This window comes from Pristis pectinata, chromosome 10, assembly GCF_009764475.1.
Source record: "Pristis pectinata isolate sPriPec2 chromosome 10, sPriPec2.1.pri, whole genome shotgun sequence".
NCBI classification, from domain to species: domain Eukaryota; kingdom Metazoa; phylum Chordata; class Chondrichthyes; order Rhinopristiformes; family Pristidae; genus Pristis; species Pristis pectinata.
In genome coordinates this window covers 20,315,829-20,332,127 of record NC_067414.1, presented here as the reverse complement: position 1 = coordinate 20,332,127, position 16,299 = coordinate 20,315,829, and the positions used below count along the sequence as shown (strand labels likewise).

General features: G+C 39.2%; 1 protein-coding gene across 2 annotated transcripts in view; it reads right to left on the bottom strand.

Annotated features, from left to right (window-relative positions):
* The window catches only part of smap1 (small ArfGAP 1), a 107,599-nt gene that overhangs the window by 31,323 nt on the left and 59,977 nt on the right, over positions 1-16,299 (bottom strand). For both annotated transcript variants that reach the window (XM_052025201.1, XM_052025203.1), the window contains 3 exons: positions 15,626-15,706; positions 8,087-8,182; positions 1,110-1,182 (listed from right to left, as the gene is read on the bottom strand). In XM_052025201.1, the coding sequence (XP_051881161.1) occupies positions 1,110-1,182; positions 8,087-8,182; positions 15,626-15,706 (250 nt within the window). The remainder of the gene's footprint in view (positions 1-1,109; positions 1,183-8,086; positions 8,183-15,625; positions 15,707-16,299) is intronic.

The window sequence follows — 16,299 nt, the reverse complement described above, 5'->3', positions numbered from 1 at the left end:
TCAGCATGGGTAAGCTGGGCTGAAGGGCCCATTTCTGTGCTGTAATACTCTGTAACCCTTTACAAAGTATGCAAGAAATGCAATAAATTTTCAGTCCATTGAAGTATACAAAAAAAAATTCCAAATACATTTTAACCTAGATAACTGAAGTGTACAGAAGTAGCATTCTCAGAGCAAGGTGCTTTTTTCTCCACTCTTTGAAAGTTTGGTCAGAAAATCATAGAATGCTGAAGAATTCAGAATTTCTTTCATAAAGTTAGTTTACCAATTTAAAAGTCATATTGGGGCATTAAAAAAAAACAAGTCCGAATTCCATTAATTTAGGAGAATTCTTAATTTGACTTGAACCAAACTAATATCTGCTCTGTTTGTTGTGGTGATTTAGAGCTGGACACCTTAAGATCAATGTGTTAAGCTGCAGATTTTCTATAAAGCCAAAAATGGTTTACAGGAAAATAAGCCTGTTCAAAATTAAAACAGTTGGTAGAAAATGAAATAAAAATTTAACATGTACGTACAAATTCATTTGAGTCACAAGACAAGTTATAATTACAACCAGTCAAAATAATAGCAAGTTACTTAGTCAACATCAACATCATCAGGGAAATTTTAAATGTGCATTTCATAAGCAGTACTATATACCACTGTGGTAACTTTCTAAAGCCTTTTGTATTATTAATGTTCAAATATCACCTACAATTGTCCTTAGAAATCCCTTCCTTTAGATCTCATTGTTAACAATAACCATGCTGCTGTACAAGATATGCATGGGTATCTTACTGTCTAAACTGCTGCATCAGGGAGTCTCTGTCATTTCAAGTTCAGTCAACAATGACAACACCAACAAGAAGCATTGTAATTTTTATTTCAGTAAAATGTTGTCACATGCAGGGTCTGGATCTGAAACATTGACCATTCATTTACCTCTACATCACCAGGGAGATTTTAAATGTGCATTTCATAAATAGTACTACATACCACTACAGTACCTTTCCAAAGCCTTTTGTATCATTAATGTTCAAATATCACCTACAATGCTGAGTTTCTCCAGCAGTTTGATTTTTGCCAATAAAATGTGTTATATAATCACTTAAAAATTCTTTACTTACCCAGTCCTAGCAGATCAATGGTGGATTGTGTCACCTTCTGAGGGCTTGTTCTGGTGTCCAATTGCTCTTTTTTCTGTATTAAAATCAGATGCACATTAATAGAGCTCAGGACAACTTGAATACAAAAATTAATTAAAGTATTTTGTTTAGTCACAGTATGTTGACATACTCTCATTTTGAACTTCTTGCATCCTCACGTTATCTAGTTTATCTACACCAAGTTTTCCTGCCTGACCAAATGGAAGTTCCCAGTTTATTCTTAAACATTCAGGTGAACTTGTCAATGTACTATGCAGCTTTAATGTCAAAGCTGTATTTGCACTGATAATTTAACACAAGAGGAAACAAGTAGAGGGTAACAATATATGACAACCCTAAAGGAAAGCCTGGATAGGAAAATAAAAGAATCGTAAACTGGAAGCACAACTAACTATTCTTCTGTTACTTCTGCAAGGAGCATTTGAGGTAGGAGGGATGGAGTTCCAAAACTTTAGGCTACAATGGATGATAATATTACCACCAAATGTGGAATAAGTATAACAACAAAGAAATGGATCTAATTGTTGAAGAGGTTGCAGAGATAAACTTAGGTGAGATCATGGAAAGATCTGCAGATGAACATTATTTTCCAATCTACTCGGCTGTGGGGTAGGACATTAATGCATATTTTCAAGGATTTGTGCAAATTCTAAGACACTATTAGAGTAAAACAGCACAGATATGATGGAGACACAAACAATTGCAGATGCTGGAATCCGGAGCAACAAACAATCTGCTGAAGGAACTTCTCTGTGGGGGGGAGGCGGGGGAAGGATTTTTGGTGCTGATCAATTACCCTATAGAGAATCAATTCGAAAAAGGAAAGATGTCCACTGATTTGTGCACGACTTCCATTTATAAGATATGATATCTTATAAGATTTCTTTATTAGTCACATGTACATCAAAACACACAGTGAAATGTATCTTTGCGTAGAATATTCCAGGGGCAGCCTGCAAGTGTCGCCACGCTTCCGGCGCCAACATAGCATGCCCACAACTTCTTAACCCATATGTCTTTGGAATGTGGGAGGAAACTGGAGCACCCGGAGGAAACCCACACAGTCACTGGGAGAACGTACAAGCTCCTTACAGACTGCGACCAGAATTGGACCCAGGTCGCTGGCGCTGTAATAGTGTTATGTTAACCGCTACACTATCGTGTTACAACACCCTCTGGTCTACTCACAGGAACATTACCAAAAGCAAAATTTCTCAAACCACATACTTGTAGTTTTTTGACAATATCTGTAAAGGAGGAACACGTTTCTGCTCTAATTCCATCTACAAGTTTGCAGATGAAACCACTGTTGTAGGCTGTATCTCAAACAGCGATGAGTCGGAGTACAGGAAGGAGATAGAGAGCTTAGTGAAATGGTGTCATGACAACAACCTTTCCCTCAATGTCAACAAAAGAGCTGGTCATTGACTTCAGGAAAGGGGGTGGTGTATATGCACCTGTCTACATCAATGGCGCTGAGGTCGAGAGGGTTGAGAGCTTCAAGTTCCTGGGAGTGAACATCACTAACAGCCTGTCCTGGTCAAATCATGTAGATGCCACAGCCAAGAAAGCTCACCATGTTTCTACTTCCTCAGGAGGCTAAAGAAATTTGGTTTGTCCCCTTTGACTCTCACCAACTTTTACCGATGCACCATAGAAAGCATCCTATCTGGATGTATCACGGCTTGGTACGGCAACTGCTCTGCCCAGGACCGCAAGAAACTGTAGAGAGTTGTGGACACAGCCCACAGCATCACGGACACCAGCCTCCCCTCCTTGGACTCTGTCTTTACCTCTCGTTGCCTTGGTGAAGCAGCCAGCATAATCAAAGACCCCACCCACCCGGGACATTCTCTCTTCTCTACTCTTTCATCAGGTAGAAGATACAGGATCCTGAGGGCACATACCACCAGACTTAAGGACAGCTTCTACTCCACTGTGATAAGACTATTGAACGGTTCCCTTATACAATGAGATGGACTATGACCTCATGATCTACCTTGTTGTGACCTTGCACCTTATTGCACTGCACTTTCTTTGTAGCTGTGACACCTTACTCTGTACTGTTATTGTTTTTACCTCTACTACATTAACGCACTCTGTACTAACTCAATGTAACTGCACTGTGTAATGAATTGACCTGTACGATTGGTATGCAAGACAAGTTTGTCACTGTACCTTGGTACAAGCGACAATAATAAACCAATACCAATAGAGTGGCAGAGATGCCTTGGAAGGGAATTCCAGAATTTGGGGCCGTGAGAGCTGGCAGTGCGGGGCTGACAGATGCTTAAGAGGCAAGAACTGATTTGATGATCCACACAATAGGAAAGGTATGACAGTGCTGGAGAGGGTGCAGAGGAGAATCAACAAGACATCGCCTGGGATGTGGCATTTTAGTTATGAGAGACTGGAGAGACTAGACTTGTTTTCTCTGGCTACAAAGAACAGTACAGCATAAAACAGGTCCTTCAGACTATCATGTCTGGAATCATTGGAGCAATCCATCTAATCCATTTGCCTGCACATGGTCTATATCCCTCAATTCCCTGTCTGCTCACGCTTCTGTGTAAATGCCTCTTAAACATTGCTATCTGATCTGCTTCTACCACCTCCCCTGGCAGCACGTTCCAGGCTCCTACCACTATGTAAAAAAAACTCGTCTCACACACCTCCTTCAAACTTTCCTTCTCTCAATTTAAACCTATACCCCTTAGTATTTGACATTTCTACCATTGGACATAGACTCTATCTACCCCATCTATGCAGTTCATAATTTTATATACTTCTATCAAGTCGCCCACCAGCCTCAGATATTCCAGAGAAAACAATCCAAGTTTGTCCAACCACTTTTTCTCAAATCCAGGCAACGTCCTGGTGAAACTTTATCACTCTCTCTATAGTGTGGTAACTAGAATTACAAATACTCCAAATGTGGCCTAACTAATGTTTTATACAGCTGCAACACAACTTGCCAACTTTTATACTCATTGCCTCGGTTGATGAAGGCAAGTATGCTGTACAGTTTCTTTACCACCTTATTCACTTATTGCTATTTTCAGGGAGCTATGAACTTGCACCCAAGATCCCTCTGTATATCAATACTCCTAAGGGTCCTGCCATTTACTGTATACTTTCCTTATGCATTTGATTCCCAAAGTACAACCCCTCACACTTGTCCAGAATAAATGCCATTTCTCTGCCCATATTTCCAGATGGTCTATATCCTGCTGAATCTTTTGACAACCTACCAAAACTGCACCAATTATTGTGTCGTCTTCAAACTTACTAATCAGCCCAACATTTTTGTCAAAATCATTTATATACATCACAGCACTGGTCCTTGCAGAACACTGCTGGTCACAGACCCCCAATCAGAATAGCACCCCTCCATCATTAGCTGCTGTCTTCTATGGTCAATCTACGAAGTCATCACAGATCCCATATACTTTAATCTTCTGGATCAGCCCACCACGAGGAATTTTGTCAAATTCTTATTTGAAGTCCATGTAGACACATCCACTGCTCTACCCTTATCAATTATCTTTGTCACTTCCTCAAAAAACAATTAAATTTGTAAGACATAACCTCCCTTACAAAATGCCATGCTGACTACAGATGCAAGTAGATCCTATCCCTAAGAATGTTCTCCCAACATTTTCCCTACCACTGATAATACAGCTCACTGGCCTATAATTTCCTGCTTTCTCCCCATCACCCTTCTTAAACACAGGAACAACACTGACTATTCTCGAGTCCTCTGAGGCCTCACCTGTGGCTAAAGAGGAAACGACCATCTCTGTTAAAGCCCAGGCAATCTCCTCTCTTACTAACCTGGCATAGATCCCATCAGGCCCTGGGGACTTATCCACTTTAATGTTCTTCAAGAGACTTTGCTCCTCCTCCTCCTCAATATCATATGCTGTAGAATTTCAGCATAACCCTCCCTGATCTCACTGTCCTCCACGTTTTTTGTTTAATGAATACCAATGCAAAGTACCTTACTCATTTTTTCTGGCTCCAGGCACAAATTCCCTCCTTTGTCCTTGAGTGATCGTACCCTTTCCCTAGTTACCCTCTTGTTTTAGTGTAAGTATAAAGTGCTTTGATAATCCTGCATTCCACAAATCATGTACATAAATACTGGTCTCCTACAATTATGCAAAATGATATGCATCAAATAAGGAAATATTTTTAATAAAGGGAAGAGACGATATACACTTCATTCACTGAATGAATAAAATTAGGCCATGTGTAATTTGTTAACAACTCATTGGCAGAGATGATACAGGTCTGCCTAAAGTAATATTAGCTAAAATGCAATCTTCCATGTGTACAGGTTGTCTCAAATTATTAAACTTATTAATCTTACTTTAGCTGCCTCTCAGCTTTTAGCTTACAAACCAAGTCATGCATCAATTAAGTTAATCAAGTCAAATCTTCCATTGTCCAATAACACTTTGCTCTTTTTTTCATTTTTAACAGTAAGCAAAACAGTCCTAATAATTTAATCAGATATATTAATGCAAATCTTTTGAAGTCAGAATCATACAAGACAGAAGGTTAGAACATAGAACACTACAGCACAGAAAACAGGCCATTCGGCCCTTCTAGTCTGTGCCGAAACATTATTCCACTAGTCCCATTTACCTGCACCCAGTCCATAACCCTCCAGACCCCTCCTGTCCATGTATCTATCCAATTTATTCTTAAAACTTAAGAGTGAGCCCGCATTTACTACATCAGATGGCAGCCCGTTCCATACTCCCACCACTCTTTGAGTGAAGAAGTTCCCTCTAATGTCCCCCTAAATCTTTCCCCTTTCACCCTAAAGTCACGTCCTCTCGTACTTATCTCTCCTAATCTAGGTGGAAAGAGCCTACTCGCATTAACTCTATCTATACCCCTCATAATTTTGTAAACCTCTATCAAATCTCCCCTCATTCTTCTGCGCTCCAAGGAATAAAGTCCTAACCTGTTCAATCTTTCCCTGTAACTCAACTCCTGAAGACCCGGCAACATTCTAGTAAATCTCCTCTGCACTCTTTCAATCTTACAAATATCCTTCCTATAGTTAGGTGACCAGAACTGCACACAATACTCCAAATTTGGCCTCACCAATGTCTTATACAAACTCTCCATAACATCCCAACTCCTATACTCAATACTTTGACTTATGAATGCCAGGATGCCAAAAGCCTTTTTTTAAAACAACCCTGTCTACCTGTGATGCCACTTTCAAGGAATTATGTATCTGAACTCCTAGATCCCTTTGTTCCTCTGCACTCCTCAGTGCCCTACCATTTACTGTGTATGTCCTACCTCAATTTGTCCTTCCAAAATACAACACTTCACACTTGTCTGCATTAAATTCCATCTACCATCTTCTGGCCCATTCTTCCAGTTGGTCCAGATGCCTCCGCAAGCTTTGAAAGCCTTCCTTGCTGTCCACTACGCCTCCAATCTTAGTGTCATCAGCAAACTTGCTGATCCAATTTACCACATTATCATCTAGATCATTGATATAGACAACAAACAACAATGGCCCCAGCACAGATCCCTGAGGCACACCACTAGTCACAGGCCTCCAGTCTGAGAAACAATCATCTGCTACCACTCTCTGTCTTCTCCCACATAGCCAATTTCGAATCCAGTTTACAACCTTTCCATGGATACCTGGTGTCTGAACCTTCTGAACTAACTTCCCATGTGCGACCTTGTCAAAGGCCTTACTAAAGTCCATGTAGACAACATCCATAGCCTTTCCTTCATCTACTTTCTTGGTAACTTCCTCGAAAAACTCTACAAGATTCGTTAAACATGATTTACCACGCACAAAGCCATGCTGACTATCCTTAATCAGTCCTTGGCTGTCCAAATACTTGTATATCCGATCTCTCAGAACACCTTCCAATAATTTACCTACTACTGATATCAGGCTCACTGGCCTGTAATTACCTGGTTTACTTTTAGATCCTTTTTTAAACAATGGAACAACATGAGCTACCCTCCAGTCCTCTAGCACTGCACCCACGGCTAAGGACATTTTAAATATATCTGCCAGGGCCCCTGCAATTTCTACACTAGTCTCTCTCAATGTTCAAGGAAATATCTTATCAGGCCCGGGGGAATTATCTACCTTTATTCGCTGTAAGGCAGCAAGCACCTCCTCCTCTTTAATCTCTATATGTTCCATGACACTACTGCTTATTTCCCTTCCTTCCATATACACTATGCCAGTTTCCTGAGTAAATCCTGATGCAAAAAAAATTTTAAGATCTCCCCCAGGTTCTGAAAGAGTCACTATTTCTCTACCCAAGATGTGGCCTAACCTGCTGAGCATTTTCTATTTTTGTTTTAGATTTCCAGAGACTACAGTTTTTTTTCATTTTCAGGTATCTATCTATCTATATTTATTCCATTTGCTACAACTCAGCTCAAAGCCTTCTTTGCCACAATATTTGTGACTGATTCAAAGAGAAAAACACATAGTTAACATCATTGAAGGTCTCTTGAATTTTATTAAGTTTATGTATATGAGGGAAGGTCAGTAATTTAGTTGGAATGAACAGGGAGTGAGGGGTAAATATAATTACTTGATGACTGTGCCAATTATATTTTTGTCTATTTATCATCAATTTTTTTTAGGTTTACTGGGTTTTGGAGCTCTGGATGCTAAATGATGGAAAATCTAGGTACAGAGATTGTATATACAGGATGAGATTGTTAACTTATTGAACTTAGTTTCCCCTTATTTGCCTTCTGCTGCATTTGTTTCGATGATATCCATCTCAGTAATTCTTCTACGACTTTCTTTTCCCTCCATGATTGACAAAGTCTTCAACTCTATCAAACCTATTTCTTACACTTTAGCTTTCACCCTCTTTTGCCTTGAGTGAGTGATTTTCATTTTTGCCACATTGAGAAAAAATACTCACAGGAGTTGCAGTAACAACGCTTTCCTTCTCAGCAGGAAGTTCTTCTCCAGTTAGGTTGAGAATGGTTGGAGGCAGCCCTATGGAATGAGGAGGTGACTGGAAATAAAAGAGCTGAAGGTCAAGATAAACGTTCCCAAATGAAAGAACAGCATTTGAAATGAGTAATAGAAACCATTCATATTTATTGAAGAACAAATTAGCTTAATCAAACTAGATAGACTCTCAACCATAATGAAAACAGCTTCCTTCAATAGTATTTAGCTACTTGATGCACAAAGCTCATTTAAAAAGGACGATTAGTAATTGCATATACAATTTAGTATATATAAAAAAATTGAAACCCTAAATATATAAAATGTTCAGAATTTACTTTCAAAAGCAAACATTCTATGACCACCCTTTGTTCTTTTCTGCAGAAAACATTTTAATGATGTCACTCTTCACTAATCACTTTTTAATTATCTTCCACAATTTTCAACCAGTAAAAACATAAAAATCAAAAAAAAAATTGCGGATGCTGGAAACCCAAAATGAAAAGCAAAAATGCTGGAAACACTCTGCAGTTCAGGCAGCTTCTGTAATATGTGAGCACAGTGATCTTTAGATGGGCTTAAAGCAAAACCTTCCAGATTCTGGAGATCTGAAATAATAGAAAATGCAGTATATACCAAGTAGATCAAGCAGTTTTGGCAGAGAAAGTGTCAATATTTCAGACTGATGACATGGTTTCTGTTGAAAGGTCACCAGTTTGAAATGCAAATGTTTTTTCCCTCTTCTCAGTGCTACCTGACCTGCCAAGTATTTCCAGATCTTTGGGTGAGTTTTCTTATTAGCTTATTAACAGGAATTCCTGATTTATAACAGTATTCTTACAAGTCAACTGAATTCATTCCACATGACATTAAGAAACAGAGGACTGGTTATTGCAAAGATTTGGTTAAAGTCACAAACTAATTTTTTGAACACATTTGCTGCATGATGTTTGGTCCATTGGTCTTTACAGCATCCAGTCCTCTCAAGTTCCTTAATCAAGCCAAAAACTAAAATACTGACATCTACTTCATGATGGGCAAAATTGCCTAAGTATATGGTCAACCAAACACAAGAACAAATCCAGTTGGGCTAATTATGGCCCCATCAGGCTCCTCTTAATCAGCAAAATGAGACTCAGTTCAAAATAACATGCTCCCCGATGTTTAGGTTTTGCAGCTCTACACCTCATTACAGTCTTGGACCACACGTACACATAACTGTGGTTTTTATAGGCCAATCATTCCAGCCCCTGGACATCACTGCAGGAGTTCCTCAGGCAGTGTCCTATACCCAACCATCTTCAAATGCTTCTGCCATGACTTTCTTCCTATAGTGTGTAATCATCACACACAATATTCAGTTCCATTACTAATTCTTCAGAAAACGAAGCAATCCACACCTACATGCAACACAACCTTTACCTTAACACACGAGCATTATTCTGTGGCCCAGGAATTAAGCTAGTTTCAAAGAAAGAAAGCCAGCCCAACTCTGTGGATCTGATTCCAAGAAAATGATATTAATCTTCTATGTGAAATGTATATTGGAAGATGACTTATAGCATTTGATTATTTGAAATCAAGAGATAGAAAATGCAGGAAATACTCCACAAGTCATGCAGCATCTGTAGAAAGAGAAACAGAGTTAGTGTTTCAGGTGAATTACCTATTCCCAAAACACTAACACTCCTTCCCCCCTCCACAGATGGGGCCTGATCTGTCGAGGATCTCCAGCATTCTCTTTCTTTTATTTTTAATTTGCAGTGTTTTGTGTTTTTATTGGATATGTTTTGGAGGAGAGTAATTTTAAAAATGTTGAACATAATTAAATTGTTTTGTGATAAACACAATCTAAGTCTCTTTGATCATGAATACTCAAGGAGGCTATCTGACCCACCACATCTCTGCTGCCACTTTGCTGAAGTCGTCCAAGTCACTTCCACAGGCTGCATCAAATTCTACTTTGAATGTTTATTGATATTCTCTTCCAATGTGCAATGGTTTCAACTATTCCATGTGACAAATTATGCAACCATGTACTGGACAGATTTTTTTTGACCCTTCTCTTTTCTACCTTGTCAATATATCAGCTAATTGATCAGAAGTGGGAATTAGCCAGCAATTTGGTTATCTACAGGCTTCAAGCAGTGTACATACCAGTGAGCAATCAAGAACATTTTCTAGTCTGGTGACCCAAATGAACTGTGGAGGAAATAAATGATTCTATTTTTCATGGTTTAAGTTAGAACAGGGGTGCAACAGAATGCCAATAACTGTTTTGAGAAAAAAATCATATTTCCTTGATGTTCCCTCCATTCTGAAGAGAAATTTGAAGAATGGCAAGGTTAGAATTCATAGAATCCAGGGTGAGATAGCAAATTGGATACAAAAATAACTTGGTGGTGGGAGGCAGAGGATGAGAGTGGAAGTTTGCTTTTCAGATTGGAGACCTGTAACCAATGGTGTCCCGCAGGGATCGGTGTTGGGTTCACTGTTGTTTGTCATCTATATTAATGATTCGGAAGAGGATGTAGGTGACATGATTAGTAAGTTTGCAGATGACACAAAATTGGTGGTGCAGTGGACAGTGAAGAAGATTGTCTAAGGTTACACCAGGACCTGAGTCAATTGGGAAAGTGGGTAAGGGAATGGCTAATAAAAATTTAACTCAGACAAATGCAAAGTGATGCATTTTGATGCAAAGTTATAAACTAGGCCAGGAAATACACACAGTGAATGGCAGGGCCCTGGGGAGTATTAGTGAACAGCAAGACCTTGGGGTACAAATACATAGTTTCCTGAAAGTGAAAACACAGGTAGACAGAGTGGTGAAGGTGGCATTGGGTATGCTTGCCTTCATTAGCATAGACATTGAGTATAGGAGTTGGGACATTTTGTTACAATTGCATAATTTGTTGGTAAGGTCACACCTGGAGTATTGCATGCAGTTCTGGATGCCATGTTATAGGAAAGATGCAATTAAGCTAAGTAGGGTGCAGAAAAGATTCATAGGAATGTTGCCTGATCTGGACAGCTTGATCTTAAGGAGAGACTGGATAGACTAGATCTGTTTTCACTGGAGGAAAGGAAGCTGAGGGTGACCTTATAGAAGATTATAAAATTATGAGGGGCATACATACAGCAGATAGTTACAGTCTTTATAGAGTAGATAGTTCCAGGGTAGGGGAGTCTAAATCTAGAGGGCTTAGGTTTAAGGTGAGAGGGGAGAGATTTAAAAAGGGGATCTTAGTGGGCAGTTTCTCAACACAAAGGATAGCAAGTATATGGAATGAGCTGCCAGGAGGTGGTAGAGGAAGGTACAATTACAACCTATTAAAGGCATTAAAAGCTTCTGCCCTCTTCCTCTCCAGTCCTGATGAAGGGTCTCAGTCCAAAACGTTAACTGTTCATTTCTCTCCATAGATGTTACCTGACCTGCTGAGTTCCTCCAGCATTATGTGTGTTGCTCCAGACTTCCAGCATCTGTAGTTTCTTGTGTCTCTATGAAAAGGCATTATGGCCAAACGCAGGCAAATGGGATTAGCCTGGATAGGCATCTTGGTCAGCATGGACGAGTTAGGTTGAAGGGCCAGTTGCCATGCTGTACAACTACCAATCTCTATGAATCATGGAAGTGTCTGCAACATTTCTACTGCGGCAACATTGCTCAGTGAAAAGAATTTTACTGTGTAATGTACAAAGAAAGTAAACAGATGAAAATGATATTTCAACTAAATTAATTCTTTTTACACCCTTTGAGAAACCATGAGAGGTGGTAATTGAATTCTTCATTGGAAACACCTTAAAATGTGTAAAAAAAAACCACTATCAGATAGCAATTTAAGCCATAATAAATGTGATTGTATTACGTTGGAAATAAATATTACAGATAAAAACAAATTAGAGATGTTTCATTGGAATTTTTAACCATATCAGTAACGCTCACAGGGTTTTGAATCCTTAAAATTTTGACTAATGTACACATTTATTAAAAAAAGGAATTGGATGATTGCGATTATGAGGAATTATTCCTGTTTAGAGGCTTTAAAAACCTGCTCAAAGCAAGAAATGTTGCTATGTAGATTGAAGAGGGAAGCAAACTGAAATGCAGCATATTAAGAATCAGAGTTGTACAACATAGAAATAGGCCCTTCGGCCCACTGTATCTATGCTGACCGTTATGCGTATCTATACTAATCCCACTTGCCTGCATTAATTCCATGATCCTCATTCAAGTACCTGCCAAGATGCATCTTGAATGTTATTAATGTTCCTGCCTCCACCAGCTCATTCCCGATACCAACTACTCTTTGTGAAAAATTTACCCCTCAGATTTCCTTTAAACTTCGCTACCACGGGAAAATTGACACTGGCCATCTACCCTATGCCTCTCATAATTTTACATAACTATCATGTTACCCCTCAGCCTCCTCCACTACAGGGGAAACAGACCTAGCCCATCCAATCTCTCTCAATAACTCAAAGCACTTAATCGAGACAAAATCCTGGTGAATTTTTTCTGAACCCTTTCTAGCTAAACCATGTCCTTCCTATAGTGTGGTGACCAGAACTGTACAGAATACTCCACATTTGTACCACTGTAACATGTCGTCTCAACTCTTTTCTCAATGTCTCAGCTGATGAAGGCAAGCAGGCCCTTTTGCCTTCCTCACCATCATCTACCTGGTAAATAGTAGTAGTATATAAATACAAGGTACTTGAAGTTCAGCATGGACACGGCGTACCAAAAGGCCTGTTTCTGCGCTGAATCACAACGTTGCTACCCTCATCCAAGAATTGCTAACTCTTAACTCTTAATTGCTAATATCTTGTGCCTTGAACATGGTAGATTGGATTAGAGACAGATCAGTCAGGGAAAAACTTCAGTCTCCAACTTGCTGAAGTGGAACAATTGTTTGCATGGCCGGCCCACTTAAGTTCCTGGTCAATGTTAACCCCTCAAAATGACGGTTAAAAATACAGCAATGATACTAGTGCTGAGTCTCAAGGGAAGGCCTTTTGACCATCTTCAGTAGGGGAGTGCCTTTACTTGGGACTTAATGCAGTGAGGAACTTGTATGCCATATATTTGCTATTTGCTTTGACTTAGCTGCATCAGGAATATTCTTTATAACCCTGAACTGGCAGTTAACAAATGAATTATCATGGTATTACCATATTACTATAACATGCCAATAAGATTCACTGAATTAAAAATTCATACTCATTAGCCAAACAAATCTGAGCTCCAGCTGCAGCACCTTATTCACCAATGCATCTTTCCTGCTAGTGGCTAAGTATTATCACTCTCGTGCTCTTGTTCCAGAAATCAGGAATTGATTAAGAATCCAAATGAGTCAATGTGGCAATTTACAAGGCAATTTGTGGCAAAAGGCACAAAATATAGGATTTGAATATATCCTTCTTCACTACTTTATTGGACTTTGAAGAAAGTGATTACCCTCCACCATTCAATTTGAAAACATTGCAAATAACAAATTTTCACTTTTATTGTGCAATCAAAATCAAAAAAACAACTCACTGTAACAACAGTTACCACCAAGTAGGAGTTCAGAATTAATTTATATAGCTTCAGAACTGTTAAACATACAGCTCAGTTTAGACTATGCATGAACAAACAAAGAACAGGTTGGAATGCAATGATAATATGTCACGCAGCTTAACACTAAACCAAATTATAGGTTTCAAATAACAAGACCTCAACTTCACTTTTGGAATAAAAGCATTTTATAATTTTGTTCTTTCCCCTCCTTGTTGATAAACCATTTAGAAAAATTAAAATTCTTTCTTTGAATGGGTTATAATACTGGTTAGATCCCGCTTAGAGTATTATCTGCAGTTCTGGTCATTGCAATATAGGAAGGACTTGGTTGTGCTAGAGAAAGTGCAGAGGAAATTCATCAGGAAGTTGCCAGAATTTGAAGACTTTGATTATGGGGAGAGATTGTGTGAACTGGGCTTGTTTTCCCTGGAGCAAAGGAGGCTGAGAGATGATCTGATAGAAGTACATAAAATTATGAGAGGCATAAGAAGAATCTTTTTCCGATAGTCATAGTTTTTTATAGCAAGAGGAAGGAGTTTTGAAGGGGATCTGAGGGGAAAGTATTTTTTTGTAAGGAAAAAAAGGCAGAGTGCTGGATATCTGGAACTTGCTGACAGAAGTGGTGGTGGAATCAGATGACGCAAAGCATTGTCAAATAGGTAAGTTAGGTAGCATCTTATGGAGGAAGGCGGTCAAGGCTCGAACTTGTGGGTAGATGCAATTAGTCTTATGTGGGGGGAGAAAAGAAAATCAGAGCAAGAAATCAGTGTAGATACCAACCATAGTGCACATGTTCAAACAATGATGTTAGTAACATTTACCACTGCAAATATTTAATTTTTTTAAAAATTTTATTTACAGCGTGGTAACAGGCCCTTCCGGCCCAACAAGTCCGCGCCGCCCATTTTAAACCCCCAAATTAACCTACCTGTACATCTTCAGAATGTGGGAGGAAACCGGAGCACCCGGAGGAAACCCACGCAGACATGGGAGAACACACAAACTCCTTACAGACAGCGACGGGAATCAAACCCCGATCGCTGGCGCTGTAATAGCGTTGCGCTATCCGCTACGCTACCATGCCGCCCCTTGCTATAGGAAAATCTGATCCAAAAATTTGCTCATGTCTTAGCCTTTGAAAAGTACTTCTGTGAAGCATTTTGTATGCTTTACTACCTTCCTATGCTTCCAGAATCAAAAATCATACAATTCTGATCTTTTAAACTTTATTTATACAGCATGGTAACAGGCCCATCTGGCCCAACGAGTTCATGCCACCCAATTACACCCATATTAACCTACAAACCTGTAGGTCTTTGGAATGTGGGAGGAAACTGGAGCACCCGGAGAAAACCCACGCAGTTGTGGAGAGAATGCACAAACTCCTTACAGACAGCGGTAGGAATTGAATCCCGATCACTGGTGCTGTAATAGCGTTACACTAACCACACTACTGTGCTGACTTGGTAGCTATTTTTCCACCAAAGGCCACACAGGTATACTCCTACAACAATATATTCCCACTTGTATTTCCTAAACAAGTAGGCTAACTGGAACTGGTTTAGGAACTGGGTTGATTTGCTTCTCCATAATAAGGGCAAAAGTTGTTCCCATAAAGCTAATCATAGTCAGAAACTCAGAGTGGAAATGGACCTCTTGGCCTATCCTTTTTGGTAGTGCTTAGTTACTCAGAGCCAGAATTAGTATCCAGTTTAACACTTAATTCTTTTCATACTTGAATTAGCAATTATAAAAACCATAACTGCCGGTCATCATTTCTGTCAAAAATGATGTGCTTTTGTCCAATCTGTTGCCTTAAGCTAAAAGAACTTAATAGATAAGTGGCATGTCATTAAATAATTATACCACATCTTTGTCAGCTTAAAGTTCTGCATTTGACACAATATCAATGTCATTCAAAATTGATAAAATTATTGAACTTACCATTTTTACTTTGTCAAAAGCAACAGGTTTCTCTTGATCTCTGGCCCCCTTCTTTTCTTCTTTCCTTTTGTATTTTTCTCTCTATAAATATAAAATAACATAACTTATAGCAAAAAATAATTACATTAAGATGATGTTGTTGCCTTAATAGCAGTCTTTCATATAAAAATGTAGCATAAAAAGGGTTCCCATTGTCCATTTGTGATTAAATAATTCTTACAGATTCGAAGAGTTTACAGCAAGAAAACAAACCGTTCAGCGCAACTTATCCATGCCCACCGTGTTGCCTACCTGAGCTAGTCCCATTTGCCCTCATTTGGTCCATATCCCTCTAAATCATTCCTATCCATGAATCAGTCCAAATATCTTTTAAATCTTGCAATTGTACCCACCTCTGCCAGCTTGTTCCATATACCCACCACCCTCTGTTGGAAAAACTTGCACCTCAGGTCTCCTTTAAATCATCCCCCCCTCCACATTAAATCGATGCCCTCCAGTTTTAGACTTCCTTACCCTGGGAAAAAGACTGAGCATTCAACTTGTCTATGCTCTTGATGATTTTATATACCTCGTCTCCTATGCTTCAAGGAAAAAAAGCACCAGTTTATCTAGTCTCTCCTTATAACTCATGCCCTCTAGTCCCAGTAACATCCTTGTGAAACTTTTCTGCACCC